The sequence below is a fragment of the Choloepus didactylus genome, chromosome 15 (genome assembly GCF_015220235.1).
Source record: "Choloepus didactylus isolate mChoDid1 chromosome 15, mChoDid1.pri, whole genome shotgun sequence".
NCBI lineage: Eukaryota > Metazoa > Chordata > Mammalia > Pilosa > Megalonychidae > Choloepus > Choloepus didactylus.
Genome location: NC_051321.1, coordinates 33,503,123 through 33,525,984, shown reverse-complemented (window position 1 = coordinate 33,525,984; position 22,862 = coordinate 33,503,123). Strand labels below are relative to the sequence as shown.

General features: G+C 41.8%; 2 protein-coding genes across 3 annotated transcripts in view; both read right to left on the bottom strand.

Annotated features, from left to right (window-relative positions):
* LOC119510088 (dynamin binding protein) overlaps positions 1 to 5,105 on the bottom strand; it is a 112,387-nt gene extending 107,282 nt beyond the window's left edge. Inside the window, exon 1 of the mRNA XM_037804165.1 lies at positions 4,917 to 5,105. The gene's annotated coding sequence lies outside the window, so the exon portion shown is untranslated. The remainder of the gene's footprint in view (positions 1 to 4,916) is intronic.
* Positions 5,106 to 14,642: 9,537 nt separating this feature from the next.
* CPN1 (carboxypeptidase N subunit 1) overlaps positions 14,643 to 22,862 on the bottom strand; it is a 28,190-nt gene continuing 19,970 nt past the window's right edge. For both annotated transcript variants that reach the window (XM_037804718.1, XM_037804719.1), the window contains exons 8-9: positions 19,496 to 19,614; positions 14,643 to 14,925 (exon numbers count right to left, since the gene is read on the bottom strand). In XM_037804718.1, the coding sequence (XP_037660646.1) occupies positions 14,767 to 14,925; positions 19,496 to 19,614 (278 nt within the window). In that variant the 3' untranslated portion in view covers positions 14,643 to 14,766. The remainder of the gene's footprint in view (positions 14,926 to 19,495; positions 19,615 to 22,862) is intronic.

Sequence of the window (22,862 nt, the reverse complement as noted above, 5' to 3'; positions counted from 1 at the left end):
TCACAATTCTTCCAGCCTCTACCCATTACTCAGTCCAGAGCTGTTTCCATATTTTTAGATATTTGTCATAGCAGCACCCCGCTTGCTGGCACCAAAAACTGTTTTTAGGTTCCAGGGTATCAAATAAACACCACACAACGGGTTGGCTTAAACAATGGGAATTTATTGCCATCAGCAAGGTGATGCTCTCTCCCAGAAGACTGTGGGAGCTCGTTGCTGGTGATCCTTCGTCCTTGGCTTGTCTGTCCGGGTTCGTTTTGACTTACAGCTTCTGGCTGCTCCCCGTGGCCTCTCTCTCCATTTGACTTTCAGTCTGCTTATAAAGGACACCAATAATCCAGATTAAAGCCCAGCCTGATTCAGTTGGGCCCCCTTGACTGAAGTAACATCTTGACGAGTCCTAGTTTATTTACAATGGGTCTTCACCCACCAGAATGTGAACCAAGGCCAAGAATATCTCCAAACTGGGGTACACAATTCAATCCACATCAGAGGGCAAGAATAAAATTCATAGAAGACAAATGAGAATATATTTGCAAAATCTAAATGTGACAATGAGTTAATGACTGTATTATAAAATAACTTCTGCAATCAACAGCAGAAACAAGATGCACAGTAACTCCAACAGGAAGTGGACAAAAGATATGAACAAGTGGTTTACAGAAGAAGCTCATAAGAAGAGATGCTCAAAATCATTAATAATCAGTGAAATACCAATCAAAATGACAAGCTATCACTTTGTATCTGTGAGATTAGAAAAGGCAGAGAACTGGAAAAGGTTGAATGTTGCTAGGTACATGAGGATATAAGAAGCCTCACATTCTTCTGGCAGGAGAGAGACTGGTATAGCCATTGTGGAGGGGAATGTGGTACTATTCAATCAAAATTAGTGTATGTGTATGTATAGTCAGTATATGTAAGCCTATCACTCAGCAATTCCCTTCTAAATATATATGCCATAGAAATCTTATACAACTCTACAAATGAATTATTATTCTTGTTATTTTTGTGTGTGTGCTAATGAAGGTGTCAGGGATTGATTTAGGTGATGAATGTACAACTATGTAATGGTACTGTGAACAATCGAATGTATGATTTGTTTTGTATGACTGCGTGGTATGTGAATGTATCTCAATAAAATGAAGATTAAAAAAAATGGATATTCATTGCACCAAGATGTATGGTGTTAATGAGTCAGGACAACCTCAGTTTTCATCATAGAGAAAGCAGGTAAGTAAAATCATGATGGATTCACACTATGGAGTATAAGGCATCATTCAAAAACAAAGAATTAGATGTACACATAGCCACATGGATGGATCTGAAAAACGGTATTTAGAGAAGAGGTAATATAATGAGAAATAGCATTACCAATTAAAATACATACATATAAGCTAAACATTCCCACTTTGCAAGATCCTGTACAGACAAAAAGAAACACATCAAATGCATTAGGATGAGCACCTATACAGCATGCAGTAAATGGGGGTGGGATAAAGGAATTAAAAACAAAAGAAATCTTTTAGAATTCTTGTGTGTTATAAAAGAATTCAAATGCACCACGATACGAACAAAATTAAAATTGTTTCCCTCACCAGAGTTTCCAATTTTCCTAACAACAAAAGCTACTCTGGTTGCCAACTCTGTTGATGAGTAACAGCTTTTCATCCTTTTTCAAGCAGGAAGAGAAAATTTAGGGATCAGCAGAGTACTAAAGGGATCAGCAGAGAATAGTCACGAAAAAGCCTTTTGTTCTCAAATTTTAACAATGAAAACGCCTGATTCTCTCTTGATTTTGCGTGATTCAGCTAAAGGTGGAGCAGTGTCAACTTTTAGGTCATTTGAAGCTATTTACTTTTAGAACCTCTTCGAACGCAATGCTCTTGCCTCCCCACAGAAACATCTCATGCTACTTACAATCTTACAATTCTAGAAGGAGAAGGAAACCGGTTATTCCACGGATGAAAAGGCCCAGGGAAGAATTATGCTTTAGGGTCACACAGCTGGTTCTTCCTGATTCCGCATTTGTCCTCCTTTAGTCTATTCTCAACCCAGCAGCCAGAGGGATCCTCTTAAACCATCATGAGCTTCTCTGTTCAAGATGCTCTGCTGGCTTCCCCCTCACTAGGAGTAAAGGCCAAAAGCCTTGCAATGGCCCACACTGATCTGCCTCTCCCAACTCCTGCCACCTCTCATCTGCTGCCACTTTGCTCTCGCCCACATCCGTGATGCCTGCCACCGCATTTGTGCCATTCCCCACACATGACAAGCACGCTTCTGCATCAGGGCTGGGAACACGCTCATTCTTTTGCCATTTGCTTACTCCCTCAATTCCTTCAAGTCTCAGATCAAAAGCTATCAGTAGAGGTCTTCTCTGATCACTCTGTATAAAAAGAACACCCTGACCCCACACACAACACTCCTTTTCCAATTACACCGCTTTAAAGGTCTCCATAGTACTTACAATCATCTGACCTTTTATCTGTTCACATATTTATCTGTTGTCTGCATCCACCCCCACTAGAATGCCTACCCCATGAGGACAAGGCTTTGTCTGTTTTGTTCACGGCTGTATCTGCAGCACCTAGAACAGTGCCTGGCATGAAAGGGTGCTCAAGAGTATTTGTCTTGTGTGAGTAAAACCCAGGCTTTCAGAATCCTAGCACAATGCCCTATTTGCTCTACCATGCTGCCTCAGTTCTTGGTGGCCACATCCTTCAGTTAGAAAAAAAAAAATCTAAAAAGAAAGAAAGAACACACTTTAGCTACTCTATGTCCAATTTATCTCCTATGGCTTCCTTTTATAGCATCAAGGATAAAGTAATCAATCAAAAGTTAACACTTTTGGTATGCAAGCCTCTATTCACATTCTATTTTAAGTGACTTTATCATTAGAAAAAAATCCCTCAAACAAATTTAACACTAAACTATCTGTAATTTGAAAAATCCTGTTTTGCTTATTTTAGCCTGACACTGATAAACTGAGAGGGTTGAGAATAATAATTTGAAAATTCTCTAAAGATCATGCAGAAAGGGTTTCCTTCTAAGGCAGAGATAAATAACTTTACCAACTCTGGAGGCTTCCTATGTCACAGTCTCCAAGCATGCAGAAGATAAAAATCTAAACCTGGCCTACTTAGCGCTTTTTTAGGACCAGAGTCTCAAGAGTCTTGCACTATGATCAAAACATGAAATTTTTAAGAGATCTTAATTTTTAGGAGATCTTAAATGATGATTCAAGATTCATAATTTATCATATTCTTTAAGGGGAGAAAAAGTTCAATCAGTGTTTGAAGGAAGCTAGAATTGTGATGATGGTGAGAAGAAGAATGCGGGTAAGAGTGGCATTCTGAGAAGAAAGAAGCCAAAGAAAGAGGCCAAGATTGACAGAAACGAGGAGGGAAAAGCTCTGCTGTGGGGCTGCAAGACAAAATAAATAACTTACATATATTGGGACAGAGTGTCCGTAAAGATTATTATTATATCTCAGCTGAAAATGCACACAACATGAACGATGAATAAAAGACATCTTATATTTTCTAAGTCAGAATGCTCTCAGCTTATTACAAAAGTAATCTGTGGCTTTACAAGGACCCCATTCTCAGGGAAGATTTCAGCTATACAAAATATTCCATTCCAGTCTCTCATATGAACACATTAAAAAAAAAAAGTTTGTTGTTGTTTTCACAATTAGTGACATATGTTTCAAATTTAGCATATAAAAATCAGGGAATTTTAGAGATGGAAGGGGGCCTTAGAGAGCCTTTAATTCACCACCTTGAATCTACTCATGCCATCTAAGTACTAAATGCAGCCCTGAGAAATTACGCCTGTTGGTGGCTAGGACTTCACTATTATGGATTAATCCATGTTACTCCCCCGTAGAACTCAGCTATGTAAACAAGAAGATCTAAACCATGTTGAAACCCTAAATATTAGTGTTACCACTAGCTTGCCAGATACCACTGGCATTACTAATTACAAAAAGAAAGTGTTTCAACACAAGATGCTCACATTACTGTAAAAGAATAAAACTAACCTAAAGGCCAGTTACCAGTAATACAGAATAATGGGGGTGCCAAAAATATTTACTCTTCATTACTATATGAGACAGACAATAAAGGATACTGAAATTGCGGTTTAAAGTTGAACTCTATACACCTAGCATTCTTCACAGCTCCCGGGCCTGTTTGTAACCCCAGTATTCCTTTATTCAATTGCCAGCAACCTAACCCTTTTAAAGGTAAGTGCTTTGAGAAATTGATGCCTGGTGGACATCAGTACCTGCTGCAAGAATGCAGGTAGGTATCCGTGGGTACTTGTAAAACTCCACCATAACCAAACTTGCATCTCCAGCCCAACAGATCTAAACTCTAGCTTCGGAACCATCCGTCCTCAAGCCTCCCTGACGGGGCTCTTAACAAGCAAGAAGACTTTCTTCGTCTTAAAAGAAGGCGGCTGGACTACTGCCGAATTCTTTTCAAGCTCGCAAATTCTGCCTCGTCTTAAAAGAAGGCGGCTGGACTACTGCCGAATTCTTTTCAAGCTCGCAAATTCTGCCTCATTGCGGGAGTCGCAGGGTGGTGCAGTGAAAAGAGCCCCGGGCTGGACATCAAAAAAGCCCACGTTCGCATCCCGGACTGGCGGCCACCCGGCCTCTCCGCCTCTCCGCCTCCAGGGGACCTGCTGGGGGTCTGACATAACCTTGGATGAGAGGAGTCTGAGAAGGGATCGGGACTCCCGGGCAAAAGCAGTGGCCGCCGCAGGGAATGGGGCCAACGCAGGCCCGGCCGCGCGGCGCGTCCCTTGTGGGGCGCAGGTCCCCTCGACCCGCGGTCCCGGGACAACGACCCAGCTCCCCGCCCAGACCCATCCCCGGCCCCGGCCCTGGCCCCAGCCCCAGGCCTGCCCCTGACCTGCTCTCCGCCGCCTGGCGGTCCCTTAGCGCGGCAGGCTGCTGCGGCCGCCCGTCCCGGGCCCGCTGTCACCTCGGCCCCTGGAAACTGCAGGCGGGTCAATCCGGTCTGAGTCAGCCCCGCCTCCCGCCCCCAGCCCAGGCTTCCGCCTCGGCCCGCGCGGTCCGGGGGGCGCCACGCTTCGCTCGTTGCGCGGACCAACCCGGCGCCCGCTCCGCGCTCGCGCCCCCTGGCGGCCCGCACCCCGCCCCGCCCGCCTTGTGACGTCAGAGGGGGCGGTGCTGCGAGGACCTCTACCAGGGGAAACTGAGGCACCGGAGACTAAGTCGCTGCAGAGCCGGTCGCGTCTCCCGCACCTCTGCGCCGCGCCCTGCTAGTCCAGTTTGGATGCCTGCCGCGTGCGGGACGTGCCGTCCTACCTGTGCTCTGGCTAGTCGCGCGTTCCTTTGCTAGTTGTTACCTCGTACCCCTACACCACCCTTCAGCCTAGAAAAAGTCAAAATTCCATTTAGAAGAAGTTCAATTCCTGTCTATGTTGTCCTCTTTTTTGCTACCCCCAGGCAATTCCCTTTATCATGTCACACAATACTCTTTGGTGTCCGTCTCTTAATTTTCCTGAGCAAAGTCTCACAGGACGCAGTTTGAGAATTTAAAAGCAAGGAATGACAGAATGCAAGACGTGGGCGGGGTTGAGAGAATACTTCTCTTTCGTGAGTCCCCACAGGATTCCCTTGTGTATTAAAGTTCAGAAAGTCACACGGCTTGAATTTCTGTGCCTTCAGTTTGGGGGATCTATCTAGGGGATTCTGAAGAATGAAGCAAATCTATCTCAGAGATTTACCTCAAAAATTTAATCGGGATACACCGTTTCTCCTTTCCTTGGGACAACAAGCGCGTTGCGCTCATGGAGTTCACATTCTGGATTGGGAAGACAGACAAGAAATCACAAATGAAACACCAGATAATTACAGAGTATTGCGTGGGCTATAATGGAAATAAATCAGATCTGGAGAGATTAGATACAAAGAGAATTAAAGCCTGCCCTAGACATTCATTGCATGCAGTGAAATTTCTCTCTTACGAAGCAAGAATGGTGCATATTATACACAATCCCTGGGAGAATAGAGATAACAGTTGCTCAAAACCTTTTCTGTGTTCTGTCGTTTAGATCAGGAAGCTGAGTTGGTAAGGACCAAAGTAAGGAGTGGAGACCTTCTTTAATTACAGCAGTGGTCAGAAAAAAAAAAAAAAAAAAGCCAACTATGTAAAGAGTTGAGGAAGTGCTTTCCAGGTAAGAAACTTGGTAAGTTTCAGAAATAGAGAAGAAGCCAGTGTGAGCAAGAGTGCGAGTATTTTGAAATGAGATTGGAAAACAGAGGTCAAGATCATTCCTCCCCTGGTGGACTATGGTAAGGAGTTTGGATTTCATTAATAAATCAATGTATTGATATGTTATAAAATCTCCCCAGTTGAAAGGACCAAAATAAAAAGGGTCAAAAGAGAAAAATGTGTGTGGAACTGCTTTGTTAGCAACAAGGATAATATCCAAAGATTCAACAGTAAAACTAAAAAATATCTTTCCCCCTTGGATAATCCTCAATAAACCAAAACACAAGAATGGCTCAATCCCTGTGCATGGTGATTCATCTCATTGATTAAAACCTTTCGAGTGTGTCATCCTTAGTTCTCATGTCTGACCCTAAATCCAACCCATCAGGATATCCTGCATCTAAGGTTCCCATTGTTGTCACAATGGACTGCATCACTAACAGTTTAGCATGGCTTGGCCGCAAATCAAAGCCAACTCCCTCTGGCTTCCCCCTGGAATGTACCACGTCACAGCAACAAGCTGTTGTTAGCAATTGCGCACTGATGAGTAGCAAGCTGCTGAAACTAATCGAAGCTGGGCTTGCTCATGGTGCAAGCCTGGGAGTTGTTAATCCTGAAATAGCTTGGCTCTGGCAGCAGGAGTAGCATGGATAACATAATGTGTTCACATTTCTGTTATTAAAGATGTGGTCCACCAACACGGTGGTGGATTATAGAAAGTACATGTTTGCGTCTAAGAAGTCAGGACAAGGCCGACTACTAGAATAAGACAACGGACAACATTTAGATCCAGGTAGGAATAAGCGCTCGCTGGCAAGAGTAAAGCCAATATCTGTTTTGTTCTTGCTAGAAGAGGAGGGACCTTCTGAGGAAGCTTCTGGGTTCTAAAACAGGACTGTATCCTGTTGATCTGCAGGCCTATTCTAGATATATAGATTTAGTGTTTCCTAGGGGCTCCTTCTCTACTTGTAGAAGCTTGGAATTGCTTTAATGGAGAATAAGGAATTATTTCATAATTAGAAGTAAAAACCAAACAAGCAAACAAACAAATTGACCTTAAAATGCAAATGCCTAGTTGAGGAGATACTTAGGAAAAAACTCATTCATCTTGTGCATCTATTAAGATATCTTATATCTAAGTGATACTATCAGATCTCTTCCTATTTCAATGGGGAGACATGAAAGTGAGAAGGTATTTGGGAATCCAGAAAGAGATGGGGGATAGAAATAAAAGGGGAAGCTGCAATAATGAAGGCAATTTTATAGTAAATGTTTATTGGTACTTTTGGCCTTATATTAAGAGCTTAGCCTATATTGGTTTGTTTTTTTTTTTCCTTTTTAAAAAGGAAAAATATTTGTTACCCCAAGAGACATAATCATGGGTCCCCAGTTGAATAGAGTCAATAATTTTTTAAAAAATTTAATCACCTTTATTTTCTTTTCCTGGTTGTTTACATTAATGAAGCAAGATAATCAGCTCACCTTTTCTTTCTTCAAATAATACTGGTTGTTTTTCCTTAGCATATACCATGACAAGAACCCAACAAGGTAGTTATTTTTATCCTTATAAGTGAGGAAGCTGAGGCTCAGTAGGTTAAGTAACTTGCCTAGCATTTGCCACACTTGAGTCATTCCTGTACCACTGCCGTTATTTTTACCATAATCTTGTACTCTGAGAAAACCACCATAATGATTCTTGACTAAACAGCATAATACTTTTCTGGTTTTTTAAATATTTTTAAAATTTACTCATTTTAAGGGAAATCTTGTATTACACTCAAAATTATTTAAAATAAATACAATAGAAACAAAACTGTTATTAAATTTGAGTTCTGAAACCCAGAGGTACCAATCTCTCCAAGAACCAGTTTCATTCCTCTACCCCATAATGTTGACACCCCTTATCAGCATGAAGAAGTTAGAATGATCATTGCCCAGATATCCCTGAAGATTGAGAGAATGATTAAATGAGAGGGAGGAGTTGTAACTGAGAAGTTAGGATTTAACAAATAATTATGACTACTGATTCATTATATAGATATTTCTTTTTAGATTCTAGTGTATTAGAATAGCCAGAAGGAAATACCTGAAATTGTTGAACTGTAATCCAGTAGCTTTGATCTTTGTTAATGATTGTACAACCTATATAGCCTTCATCTTGTGACCATGTGATTGTAAAAACCTTGTGACTGACACCTCCTTTATCCAATGTACGGTAAATGAGTAATAAAATAAAGACATGCAAAAAAAAAAAGAACATATTAAAAAATTTTTTTGAGTTCTGAAACTAAGGCCTACTCTCTATTTGTTAAGAAATGAAATTAGCCAGTGTTCCAAAGTTGGGACCAAATAGAAACTTTCTCTTTGATGTATTCAGAGGGATCTAAAGAAACAAGTGAGAGAAAAACTTGTTCACTGAGTGATCTATTGCCTGGTCATTTTATCACCCAAAATGGGTTCCTGAACCACCTGAATTGTGTTAAGGAACACCTTGACTACTAGTTGTGATGCTGTACCCATATTTTGAGAAATACTTGATTTGCCCGTGATAACAGACTCTGTAAAGGGCAAAGCGCAGATTCAGACCCCTATCTATCAGGTTTCAGAGTCTTTGCTCTTTCCATTGTGCAATGCAGACTCCCTGCTCAGTTAATTTCACAACTTTGCTTAGAATTGGCCATGCTTGCCTTCTCCTGGCAATATTTTCTCTGGTGCATTGAAGAAACTAAGTGATGTTGTGACCTTCAATGTCCTTCCTGAAAATGTGCCAAGAACTATATACCACACTCCAGAGGAAGCCTGGCCCCTTTGGAGCCTGGTGGGATTGTGCAGCTTTTGATGTGATGCTGTAATTCTCTAACACAGTCTTGGACTCCACTATCTGCTTCAACAACTGGGCCACATTGCTGTCTCTTGAAACTGTGGCCAAGTTCATGTCCCCCCATCCCCTCTATAATTATCTGTTTGAAATTAGTGTACAGTGTTTCACGAAAGTGAGTCATCCAACTTCATACGGTACTAAGTCAAGTCTACATTAGCCAAGCAAAGTAGGGAACTGAATGATAACACTGATGATGATTCTGTGGCTTCTGACAGGGCTGATTTCAATTGCTTAACATGGTATTGTAAAGTGGTTTACCTCTCTCCTCACTGATGGTGAGCTCCCAGAAGGCATGGCCTACTGAATTCATTTTTGTATGCCTATTGCCTAGTAAAGCACCTGGTGCACAGGTGTGCCTAACAAATATTCAAGAGTCACAGAAAAATTAAAATTATGCTTGAATTGAATAAAATGTTAATATCCGTTTGTTGGGTTTGTCTACCACCATCCATTCCCCTTTATTTGGTACAGAGTCTGGATTTTTTTTTTAATGGGAACCAACTCTCCTATACTATCAATTCCCCATTTCTATGACCCCAGACTGACCAATCAGAATCACTGGGATAGTTTTATGGCCAGGCACATAACCCAATTTGTGTTATTGAGAGTCAGGCCCAAGAATCAACAGTGTGTTGCTAGGTTGGTAAATTAAAAAATTCAAGCAGCTGTTGGTCATCTAGCCCCCTCATGGGGAGAGCCTGCTTGAGAATGAAGTCAACACCAAAGTCAATTAAATCAAGAAATGGAGAGAGATTCTAGACCACATAACCAGGAACTTTGATCCAGATGTGTCTGAAATCCCCCTTTAGTTCTGTGAGCCACTAAAGGTTCCACCTTCAAACTACTGTTTCACAAATGTCAGTCTGAGATGAAATATCTACCGTTCCCTAGAAAAATGAGAAAAATAATTTAATTTATAAGACTGCTTTTTATTTTGAGATGAGGTCTGTCCTAATTTTTGGCATTAAAGTATTTATGAATTGATGGTGATAGTAGATGGCAATTGTATCTTTAAAAAATTGTCCTTTTAATTGGCAAAATAGAAAGTTAGTGGACACTTTATTCCGCAAATAAATTTTTTTTATCAGTCTGTGAAATAAAAGTCTGCTAAAAACGACAGTGTGGGTAAAATACTATATTTGGACATACAAATATAAAATTGTAGTCATTTTAGTTATTAGTTTATTTATACTTCATCTGATTCCTGAAAGGATTTAAAGAGACTTACTCGAAAACTTTGATCCAATGCCCAGGATAGGCTCTTCATTCCAAAGATGTCACATGGGACAATCTAAAAGAAAGTCAAAGAGGCCTCCTCTCCCTCCTCCTCCTCCTGTGGGTGGACCTGGGGCCAAGTGGTGATTTCATTTGCCTCCTCCCGGGACTGTGCAGGAGGAGGCAGTGTGTCAGCAGAAACAAGAGATACCTGGAAGGCTCTTCCTGGGCTACTAGTCACCTACCTGTCCTATCAGGACTCCAGGGCCCCTGCTTCTCAGGTGATGCCCCACCCTGGTCCACTTGCTGCAGGACTTTTTTTTTTTTTTTTTTTGCAGGGTCTTTTTGGGGTGAGGGTGAAGGATTGAAGAGAGCATGTGACAAGTGAAGAGAATGAAGGTAGAAGAAAGAAGAATCTAAGAGAGGAAGGGGGGCAGAGAGGAACATGGAGTCATAAGGGGAAGAATCAGAAAAAGTGAAAAAGAAGTCCTTTATAAATAACGGAACTTAACTTTTGGGAAGAGGGAGAGGATTAATGTTAGCTTAGGCATTTGCCCAGGGGGAATGTTTACTCATGGTTTAATAGCCAGAATGAAGTTAGTGTTAAAGCAGAAATGAAGTAATATTCCAAGCAGGAGGTGGGCATGCTGGCTTGTCGAAGCAGGGTGTGTGTTGGCATGGTGTATATTAGATAAATCATAATACCACATATGTGAAAATGACATTCCAGACCCCTGAACTTTCACTTCTCCAGCTCTGGTGGCAGATTTGTCCCAAGCCATGTTGTCCCACTTTCTTGATCCTTGTTTTTGAGATGGCTAGTCGGGGTAGGGGTGTTCTCTGTGGCCGTGGAAAAAATGAATCTAGTTGGCTTGACTATGACTAGACTCAGTGTGGTTTGGATGCAATGCTGTCTTGGACCTAGCCTGGCTTAGGCTTCTAGTGTTGAAATCACAGATTGGAAAGCTAAACCTACACATACACCACCCTTAGACCCAAGAGATACAGCTGCTAGAATCAGCCAGGCTCTTTCTTTCCTGCTACAGTGTCTTTGGACATGCTGTTCCTTCTGCTTGGAACTTTGATTCCTGTTCTATGAAGCTTTCCTTCTTGTTGTCCTTTAGGTCTCAGCCCATATCACCTCTCCAGAGAGGGCTTCCCTGATCAGGATAATCTACCTTTTAATTAACTCAATTGATCCAGGGTCCTGATAACACCTGCAAAGCTCTTTTGCCAAATAATGTATCATAATCATGAGAGTAATATCACATCATGGTCAGAGGCTCTGTCCATACACAAGAGGAAGGGATCACTCCAGGGTGAGGGGCACTGGGAATTCTGCCTACCATGGTTTACAATTTTTAAAAAATGCTCAAAAACTACTAATACTAGGTAAGTGAAGAAAAAATAGTAAAAGAAGAAAGAAGGAGAAAGTAATATGAAAATAATCCTGGAGATCGTTCGTTTAGCAAATAGGTATAATATGTTCATATGTGCCAGGCACTGTGCTGAGTGCTGGGCACACAGAGTTGAAAAGAGAGGGTGGTTTGGTTCAGCCTCTCAGGAAACTGTCTCACTTCCAAACTCCACTCCATGCCTGCAAGTCCTCAACGTCCCTGACAGACTAGCGCTTAAGGCTGGCCTGGCTGCTGAGCCACTATCCTCTGAGGAGGGGCTGAGGTGTGAACTGCCTCTCCCTCCTCGCTGATTTATGAGCAAACCCCAAGTGAGGCAGATCTTATCGTCATTTTTTCTAGGTGAGTAACTATGACTCAGAGAAGGTAAGGTACTTGCTTAAGGTCACGCAGCAAACATGGAGCAGAGCTAAGATTAAAGCCCAGGTCTGTCAGAATCCAAAACCTGCGTCCTTACCTACAGTGCTCTGCTCCTTTAGGAAATAACCACCTATCCAGGTTGGCAATCTGTGTGGAAGATTTCCCCTTAAAAAAAATCCTGGGTCTAAAATATACTGAAAATAGCAAAATGCTGGACCCAAAGTCAGAGGATCTTCTTTCTTGCCCTGTCAACCCTGCCCACCACTCTCCCCATTAGTTCCAGTTTCACCTTTTTCCTTGGTGTACAGGGAGAAATTTTCACATGGTCATGGCCAGACAGTGTATTTTCCATGTATTATCTGTATAATCACCTATGGCTTGAGTGAATTTTACTAAAGTGAGGGTTTGGTTGAAAACCCACATCTTCTTGAGAAGATTGGAAGGCTTGAAGAGGGCAGGAAGCCTTAAGGGGTGGACGGAAGCACTCTGCATAACTGGGGTGGGCTTGAAAACACGAGTTACCTGGTGTTTCCCCTTCCCTATTCCACTGCCTGGGTTCAGGCTGCCGTCTCACCTGGATTCAACAGTGTCCTCACTGACCTCCCAGCCTCAGTCTGGCCCCTGATCTGTCCAGCTCTTCAAGTCACAGTTCTTAATCTGACCCTGCCACTCCCCTCAGTGAACCCTTCAACAGCTCCTTGTATTTTTCAGGATAAAGTCCAAACTCTAAATATGGTTCCAAGGTCCTTCATGATTTGGTCGCCTCCACTCACCTGGCCTCATCTTTCAGCACTCCTCCTGACCTCCTTGGGCTGCAACCACACTCAACTGCTTGCAGTTTCCTAAACAAATCACACTCTTCTGAGCCTCCAGAACTTTGCATTTGCAGTCCCCTGAGACAAACTGTTGTTCCCCATTTCATTCCACCTGGCCAAAGCCTCTTTATCCTACCTCATTACATCTTACCTTAGACTTCCCTAGCTCCGCTCCCCGGGTGCCTTTCCTTCTTCCCAAGACTGTAATAGGGCCCTCCCCACTGGCTCCTCTACCCCTCACCCCCACCACCACCCCCTCCCAGCCCAGTGTGTATTGTATCCTAGCAATTATCACAAAGCATTGTAATGACCCATTTGTCTTCTCAACTGAAGGGTGGCCGCCCTGAGATCATGGGCTGTATCTTATTCTTCCTTGTAATGGGCATTTATTGAGAGCAAGGACTCAATAATTTCCCCAGCATAGATGAATGAATGAATGAAAGTCTGTCGCTAGGCCAGGGGTAGCACTGTTACCATATTTTGCAAACACCAGCCCTGTTAATAAAATAAGGGATATTCAGATAATCTGGACAAATCTAGTACATATGGTAACCTCAGGCATAAAGTTTCACTGATTGAAAAGAGCCCTCTCAAGTAGTTGCTTCTTTACAAGAAGAAAGGAACAAAGGGATATGAGATTAGAAGTGGGAAGAAAGGAAAAATGTAGAGAAAGGATTATTTGTCTAAGGAGAGGTGTTTCCTTTCTAAGTGGGAAAAAATACATTTATTCTTTTTCCTTTTATTCACAGATTGAGAGATTGCTCGGGTAACAGAAAAACAAATTACATGTTAATCCTAGTCCTGAACAGCTTCCTATGGAGAGTAGATTGCCACAGGGAGAGCACCTTTTGTTTTCTGAGGGCTGTGGGAACACTGCTCAGAGGAGCTTAATTGTTCTGTGGTAAGGAAGCACTGGCCTAATTAGAGGTGGGGGTGGGGGGTGGGGTGGGCACTGGGACCCTCCTTCCCTAACAGGCTGAGCCCTGAAAGGGGGTATGCAGTAAGGATCCCATACTAAGCCACAGGGACAGGGGACACAGGAACCCCAATATGCCCAATGGGGCTTTAGGAATTTGCATGCTGTGAGTTGTGTGATAAAAGAATACCTGCCCCTGCAAAATCATTAGTAACATCTATTTTGCTCAATAATACTTTCAGTACAAAAGGGTTCTTTCTAAGGACAGTGCTGTATACTGGGCATGGGTCCAAAACAGAGTCATTCCACAGGGGCTTCTGGATTTTACTTACATATCTAGAAAATGCTCTGAAGGACGCATTTCGTTTAAAGTGACCCTGTACAAAAATGGATAGCAGTGGTGCTAGGTATTTGCTTTTGTTAAATCCTTTTCTTTTGAAGAAACTATTGGCTATTGTTGAAATGGTCCTATGGGATTTCAGAAGAATTGATCACCTGGTCTTGCCATGGGAACATCAATGATAAATCACTTTGGGTGCTTTAGTCACTCATTCAGAAATCTTCACTGAGCATCTACTATGCTGAAGGCTCTGTACTGGACTCTGGAGAGAGAGTGGTCACCCAGCCAGAACCAGGCTCTGGAAGTAGTGTGGCATGGAGCCTTCTGGACCTAAACCAGACCCCCAGAATCTGAACAACTCCCCGAACGCCACTGGTTGTATTTACTGCTGCATTGGTTTTCAATATTTTCTGATGGCCTAGATAGGAGTCACCAGGAACAGAGAGAGACCGTTCTGGATTGCTCTGAATATGTTTATATTTAAATATGTCCCAGACAATAAAATAGAAAGAATGCTTCATCTGATCTGAGAGCAGGAACTAAAGCCTTTCTGAAGTGATGCCTTGGGCATGGCAGGTTTCAGGCAGAGGTTCTCTGGGGCTGCTTCATCTCTCTTTCTTTTTTCCTAGCTGCACGGGGCTGTACTTTCTTTGATAAGGCTCTGCCTCCAGGCCTCTTGTTGGGAACTTTCCTGATAGGGACTGCTTGAGAGATGCTTCTCTTGAGATGGAAATCAACCTGGAAGAGAAAAAGAAGAAGCTAGGAAGAGCAGACCAGTCCTTCTCCTACTTCCCGGAACTGAAATTGGGGGGAGCCAGGGTTGGACCCTCTTTCACCACAGTTCTGGGTTCTGAGGGCAGGAAACTAGGAGAATTATAGCAACGAATCAGTGCAGCACTGGTATCATCTTATAAGCTTGACTAACATTCCCCAAGAAGTGATATAGAAGGCGCATCCTGATCAAGATGGCAGGATAAGGTGCTTCAGGCTTCCATCCCTCCACAGAAGCTTTGAACAACCCATAAGAACTGGCAGAAACATCTTTCTCAAAGCTCTGGAAAACAGTTAAAAGATTGCAGTAACAGGGTAAGTGATGAATCAAGTAAAAGGCCTCTTAAAACTGGTAGGATCTTGTGGTGCCCTGGCTGGCCCCTTCCCCACCCCTCAACAGCTCGGTGCAGAGCCAGCCTGTGCTCCTGGTGTGTCAGTCCCTGGTCTCGGTTCTGGAATGAGTATAGTGACCCTAGTGCTTTATGTCTGGCCCAATCTGTCCAATGGTGGCTAGAAGGACTTGCCATCCCAGAACTTGCCCTGCATGTAGAAGGCAGCTCACCAAGCTCTCCCACAGAATGCTGGGGATAGCAGTCAAGTTGTGTCCTGGGCCAAGGAGTTGCTGACTGTGGGGCATTCAGTGCAGTGCCTGGGACTGTGAGGAAACTGTTTCTTAGGGAAGAGGAGACATCTGTGTCAGCAGAACAAGGGAGTTTCTAGCGCCATACACATGTGCTGAAAGGACTAGGGAGGCACCTATGCTCTGGCCTCGAGATAGTCTCTAAATTCTTTGTATAAATAAGCCGTGAAGGAAAGCACTCACACAGTTCAGTTTGCAAATATTGGGAAAGATGTTTTCATTTTTCCTTTTTTTTTTTTTTTTGTTAATTGTAAGCTGGCATTCAAGGAAAACTCAGCCACACACTAGCTGGATACAAGCTTAAGGAACAGATGCTTTGGAGTCTATATTCCTGTGATAACACATTAAACTATCAAAATGTCCAGGTTTCAACAAGATTTCAAAACATACAAAGACACAGGAAGTGATGACCCAGGCCATCAATGAGAAGGACCAGACTTGGGACATATCAGCCAAGGACTTTTTAAAAAATGGTCTTAATTAAGCTCAAAAAGATAAAGGAAAATATGGACAAAGAAATAAAGGAAATCAGGAAAATGATAGATGAACACCAAGAGAATATCAGCAGAGTGATGGAAGTTATGAAAAAGAACCAAACAGAGCTGAAGACCACCATAAAAGAAATTTAAAATTCCCTAGAGGGGTTCAACAATAAATTGGAGCTGGCAGAAGAAAGAATCAGTAAGCTTGAAGATAACTGAAATAATCCAGTGTGAAAAGCAGAAGGAAGAAAAAATAAAGAAAAGTGAACAGAACCTGAGGAACCTGTGGGACAACATCGAACATACCAAAACATGCATTGTGGGTGTCCCAGAATGAAAAGAAAGAGAGAAAGGGGCAGAGAGAATATTCAAAGAAATAGTGGCTGACAACTTCCCAAATTTAACAAAAGACATGAATAGACACATCCAAGACATTCAAAAAACTCCAGACAATATAGACCCAAATAGACCCACACCATGGCACATTATTATCAAACCTTTGAAAGCCAAAGAAAAGAGAGAATTCTGAAAGCTGCAAGAAAGGAGGAACATGTAATATATCAGAGAACCTCAATGAGATTAAGTGTCGATTTCTTATCAGAAACCATGGAGGCAAGAAGGCAGTGAGATGACATAGTTAAAGCACTGAAAGCAAAACATTGCCAACCAAGAATTCTATATCTGGCAAAATTGTCTTTCAAAAATGAAGGAGAGATTAAGACATTCCCAGATAAACAAAAGCTGAGGAAGTTTGTCAGCACTAGATCAGCCTGACAAGAGATGCTAAAGAGAGTTCTAAAGTTCAGAAGAAAAGGACAATAGCTACTAGATTGAAGCCATATAAGAAAATAAAGATCTACAGAAAGGGTAACAACAAGGGTAAATATAAATACTAGTACTATTGTAATTTGGCTTGTAACTCTACTTTTTACTTCCTACAGGATCTAAAGGCAAGTGCAGACAATGTGATCAAGCGATGCTTATAAGGAAAGTTCCCAACAAGAGGCCTGGAGGCAGAGCCTTATCAAATATATCATATAAATTTATTTTATATGTATTAGAAAACAATTATGCCCAGCCCATCCAACCATGACTTCATCAATACTGTTGTTGGGACAGAGCTATGATTGATGAGGCCATAATGAACTCTTGCTGCTGACTGCGAATCACTGGTGGCAGGCTCAGGCATGCCAATGAATGCCTCAGACCTTCAGAGCTAAACCTGCTGCCTCGACTGTTTGGAAAGATAGATGGTAGAGATGATATAGATTGCTATACAGATTCTTAAATTCTAAATTTCCTTGTGTATTAATGCATCTTTTCAAGTGACACCTTGAAACTTCCTTCCGGTCCTGGCATGCAAATATGAAGCAGCTTTTGATCTAAGTGTGGCATGTTCTGGGCGTGGAGAAGTTGTGTAACCATCTCACAAGTGAATGGAAAAGGAGTGGCCTGTGTCCTGACCACACACCCCTGGAGGCAACCCTGGCTTTCCATCCCTTGGAACAGCTTGAGCTGCTGATGCATGCCGAGAGCTGAAAAACATGGACAGAGAGGCCTCTCCGCAGGGATTATTTCCTCTCCCTTCCACAAAAATCCACAAGTAGTTTTTCTGCTAATTCCCCTAAGGGAGGAAAATCAGAGCCAATTGCACTGTATTGTTTACTATTTCCTTAGACTACTGGGATCTTGGAGAGAGAAGAAAAGAAAAGAAAAGAAAAGAAAGACAACAAAATGAAGAAAGGACAAAGGAAAATGCACAGAGCAGAGACATCTGGAAGGCTGTGGGGAAAAGCCAAGAGGAGAACACTGGATCCTGGGAGACATCTTTAAGTGGCTTAATTGCAACACAAAAACCCTCTAGTGTGCCTTTTTTTTCCCTTCCCCCAGCCAGATGGATATCTGCTTTAGAATGGGGAAGGGAGATAGTCTTTACAGTGATCACTGAACAGATTCCTAGATGTTTATGTATCTGGGAATTATGTCCAAATGATAGATATTTTCCCTCTGAGGAGTCATATTTGACATAATAATGGATTATGTTAATTTATTAAAATGAAATGTTTAATAAATAATTTATTAAAAAGAAATGTAATAAAAGAGTTTAAATCTTTTGAAATAGAATTACTCTGTATTACTGTGGAGGATTTGTAGCTGTTTGAATTTCACACAGATTAGATTTAGTTGCAATGCGAGATTATATATGCAGCTGCTGGTCATTTGATTTTGAGGTGGAAGAGGAGCCAGAGTATAAAAAGAAAAAAAGGGCGAGAGAATGTGTCATTTGGGGAATTGGGATCAGGCAACAGGCTGCAATGAAAGAGTTATACTTTGCTTCCTGCATCTGCAAGTAGAAGTAATTTATAATATACAGGAAATGGGAGTGGAGAAAATGGAAGAAAAAGGGAAACAACCTAGAAACTTCTGAGGAATTTTCAAAGAATTTAAAGAAGAACTCATTAGGCCAACTCTGTGTTAAAACAAGAGGTTATGAACACAAGTTGTGAGCTCAGCTTGAGGATATGTGGCATGTAGGCCAAAGAGGCAGCCCTGAGAAACTGACATAGATTGGAATTGTGACTTCCACCACTTACAAGTTTCTTCCTTCTCTAAGTTTTCCACTTCCTCAGCCACAGATGGGGTTACTTAGATCTGCCTCACAGGGTTGTTGAAGATTAAATGAGATAATTCTATAAAGCTCTCATATAGTACTCAGTACTAAGCTGACACATAGCAAATATTCAATAAATAGTACCTAATACTCTTGACTTGACCTGACCCACTTGACCTGACTGCGCTGGGTTAAGAGGGGAAGGGGGAGCTACTGAGCCCTAGGGATGTATGGAGGAGAAATAAGACAGAGCAAGGAGGCTCCAGGAAAGAGCTGATGCAGGAAATGAGGTCTGTAGATGCTCATTAAATAGGACAGCCTTATTACTCTTTTCTCATTTGAAAAAATGTGGAGATCATTGTCCACAATCTTTGAGCCCCTTTAGCTCTGAAATCCTAATCTAATATGACTAAACTCAAAGGGTCCAGGCTGTACATCAAAGATAATTTCTCATTTAAACTTCTCAGAAAGGGGGTATTATTATCATCAGTTTACAGAGGAAGAAACTAAGGATGAGAGATTAGTTCATTTGTCCAAGGTCTGCAGACAAATTAGCTGGATTCAGAACCAGAGATAGTGCTTGTAATCACTATGATTTGTTAAATTGCAGAAAAAGGAAACCCTAAGAGGAAGCAGAGAAAGATACAATAGGAGAGTAACAGAAGAAAAATTAGGATATGAGAGCAATGATATATTTTTTTAAAGGTGTAAAAGGGAAGCTTGGCAAAGATTAGAACTGTGCAATCAGTTGTAAAAGAACTTGTACGAGTGACCTTCATGGTCTTCTGAAACAGTCTAACTCACCAGTTTTGGTTCTGCGGGACCCACGGTCACATTCACTGTCTCTGGGTTGAACCCGGGTGCTGTGGCAGTGACCGTATAGGTACCTGGAAGCAGCAGCCGGAAGAAATCACCATCATCTCCTAAAAGTTACAAGGGCATGACTTAGTGTGTTGATTAGAAGCCTGTCCCAAATGTTACCCTGATATGAAAAAGGATCTGGGGGTTTTAGCTGACCACAAGTTTGGTTTTACTTAGTTAATAGCATGAATAAACTGCTTAAGATCTAAAAAAGTCATGATCCTGGACCAGATGGTGTGTTCTCTGCCCAATGTGCTCAAATGACCAATTCCTGAGACACTGGAGTTTCAAAGAGAGAAAGTGTTTATTGCTAGGCCAGAAGCAGGAGAGCAGATGGCCTATCAGCCCCAAAAATCTGTCTCCCTGAACTGCAGTAATTCTGATAGTTCCATAGTATCAAAAGATAGGCAGTGTGGGGACCCAGGGCTTGGACCCGCTCCCCTCCATAGAGACAGTGAGTTATTTCACACAGCTGCCTACTTGACCTGGACAGATCTTACAAGACATCAGCCCTCCCCAGAGGGGAGAAAATATACAAACGGTATCCTAAACAGAGCATTAAAACTCCCCTCCCCTGACTACTGTTGATAACAAATCTCCACACCCCTGTGTCACAAGACCCTGCAGAAACTCTGTTCTCACACCCTAAGGAATGTCTTTGTTCTAACCCTTATAAACCACCCCTGGCACCTGCTCTTTTGCGGAGCACTAACTTCCATCTTTCCTGGCCGGCCACTGCCATGGCACCGTCTCTCCTGCCTGTAGGTCCCATTGAACTCATGTCTAACTCCGTGCTTGGTGTGTTCTTTGGTCTTGGGGCTAAGCTGGGTTGGAACAGGCAGGATTTAGGATAATGAGCACAATGGCTCTAGATGATGTAATTAGAGGTGATCTAATTACTGAACATGTGCAACTGATTACACGCTTAGTCATAGAATGTATGTTAAAAAAATGGCAGCATTAACATGATGGGTGTGATTTTTAGTATTGTAATGAGGAATAGGTCACTTATAGGTTAAAGTCTAAGCTACTGTGCATGTCACATAGGCCCATTTTGGGTAGATCCAGTTTTGATTATCAAGATAACTTTGGAATTGAGGTGGGTTAGTTCTGGGCTGACCCAAAGCCCTTTATTAATAAACATTAGGGCTGTCTTTAGTGACTATAAGACTCTAAAGCCAAAAAACCAGATAAAATGGGTACAAGTAAAGGTCTGTCACAAAGTTTTTACAATCACAAGAGCACAAGATAAAGGCTATAAAATCATTATCAGATCAAGGCAGCTGGATTACAGTACAAAGATTTCAGGTATTTGCCTCTGTCTACTCTAATACACCAGAAAGTAAAAAGGAATATCTATATAATGATTCAGTAATCATAATCATCACTTAAACTCTAACTTCTTGGTTACAGTCATAGGCTGTATTAATAGAAGTAGAGGCCTCAACTCCTGGAAAGTAGAAGTTTCAATGTGACCTCCATTGAGATATCATGTTTAATTCTAGACCAGGTACTTTAATACAAACTCATGTCAGTAATAGGTGACCAGGAGAGAGAAAAGGCTGAAAGACCTGCAGTATGTTTTGCCTGGTAAAGAAACTACATGAGACCTCTGTTTTGATGTTTAAAAATATACTGTGAAGAAATGATGTCTACCTAAGAATTAAGAATGAGAACTATGGGTGAAAGTTGCAGGGAAGCAGATTTTTCTTAAAAGAAGCAAAATTATGGCAACAAATAGAACTACCAAAAAAAGAAATGGACTGCCCCATGAGATTGTGAGCACTCAGCAGAGACTGATCAGGGTCCCTGCAAGACATACAGTTGTGCAGTGCAAAACCTGCACTAATGGACATGGCAGACTTGGGTTGGACGACCAGCTGTCAGAGGCATTATATGTGTTTTCTATTCAGTGGGAGGGTTCGATTAAATGACCACTCAAGGTCTGATTTTGAGAATCCTATTTTTAATATCTTTTCCATCATCTTCAAAAGTATGCCAAAGGGAAAATAAAATTCAAAATAAAGTCTTTCTCCATGGTCCTCTCTATGGCAGGGATATAGCATTTTGGGTAACAACTATCCACCCCTGTAGAATCAATTGTGATGTTGACTTTAAAATTTCTTTTAAGTGTACATCAGTGAATAATGAAATAATAAATGCAGTTTAGTATGAGACAGACAATAATGAGAAAGTCTTTCTTCTGCCCTCTATTAAATGTCTGTAATTTACTTTAAAACACTTCAGCGAAAGGCGGTATGTTATTATAAATAAGTTAGATAGTTTAAATTACTCCCCAAGGGCTGTCATTTCATAGTTGGAGGTTCACATCCAGGTTAGCTGAGCATTGTATCAGGAAGGCCCCACTCCAGAGGCAGTAACTATGAGGGCTTCAGCTATGCTTATCTCTGTACAACACTAGAAGCTTTGCTAAGTAGTGTAATGAATGTTAGCAATGGGTTTTCATTGATGAAATTAGTGGTTTGTTAATTTAGCACAACGAGTGCTGGAAGTGGGCTCTTATTGGTGACTTTAGTGTTATTCAATATATGTTGATTGGCTAGAGTGTTTTAGAGCCATTTCCCACCCTTGCGTGAATGTGAATAGGGTATAAGAATCTAGCAAGCCAGGAAGCCTGTGTCTTAGAGATGGTGCCCAAGGTTTGATCCCTGAATAGTCAGTCTTTGGATCCAGCCATTAGGCTGGAGAGTTCTGGTTGTCTGATTCTTGATTATGGGGTTCCAGAATTCTGCCTTTAGAATATCGTTGCCTTTGCCTTGAATGAACCTTTTCTGTAAGATGTGCTGAGGTCACCTTAAACAGTTCGTGGAGCTTAAACAGACTGTATGAACTTTTAGATGCCTCCAAGGTTACACGTTTGTGTGCTAAAATTCGACTGAGCCTTGCTGGAATCGAGATTGTGGGTGGTAGGCAAATCTCACTTACCCCTACCTTTGGTAAATACTGCTACACATTAAAACAAACTAACTAACAAACAAGACGGCACCAACAGAAACCCCTCAAAAATCTGAGTTGTGCAGAATCAAATCAGGCTGGGTCTGTTAGCAACACCATTCTGCAGTGAAATGTTCTGTAACCTTCCAGGGGTCAGGTTCCAGGTTGACTCCAAGATTTGCCTCCAGCATTAATCTTGCCCTGCCGCAAGCGTATAGAATGAATCTTGCTAACTTTTCCCTGATGGAGGTGTAGCCTGAGTTGTAACCAAGAAATTAAAAAATTAACAAATGATTATGATTTCCGAATCATTATATAGATGTTTTTCTTTCTATATTGTAGAATAGGTAGAAGT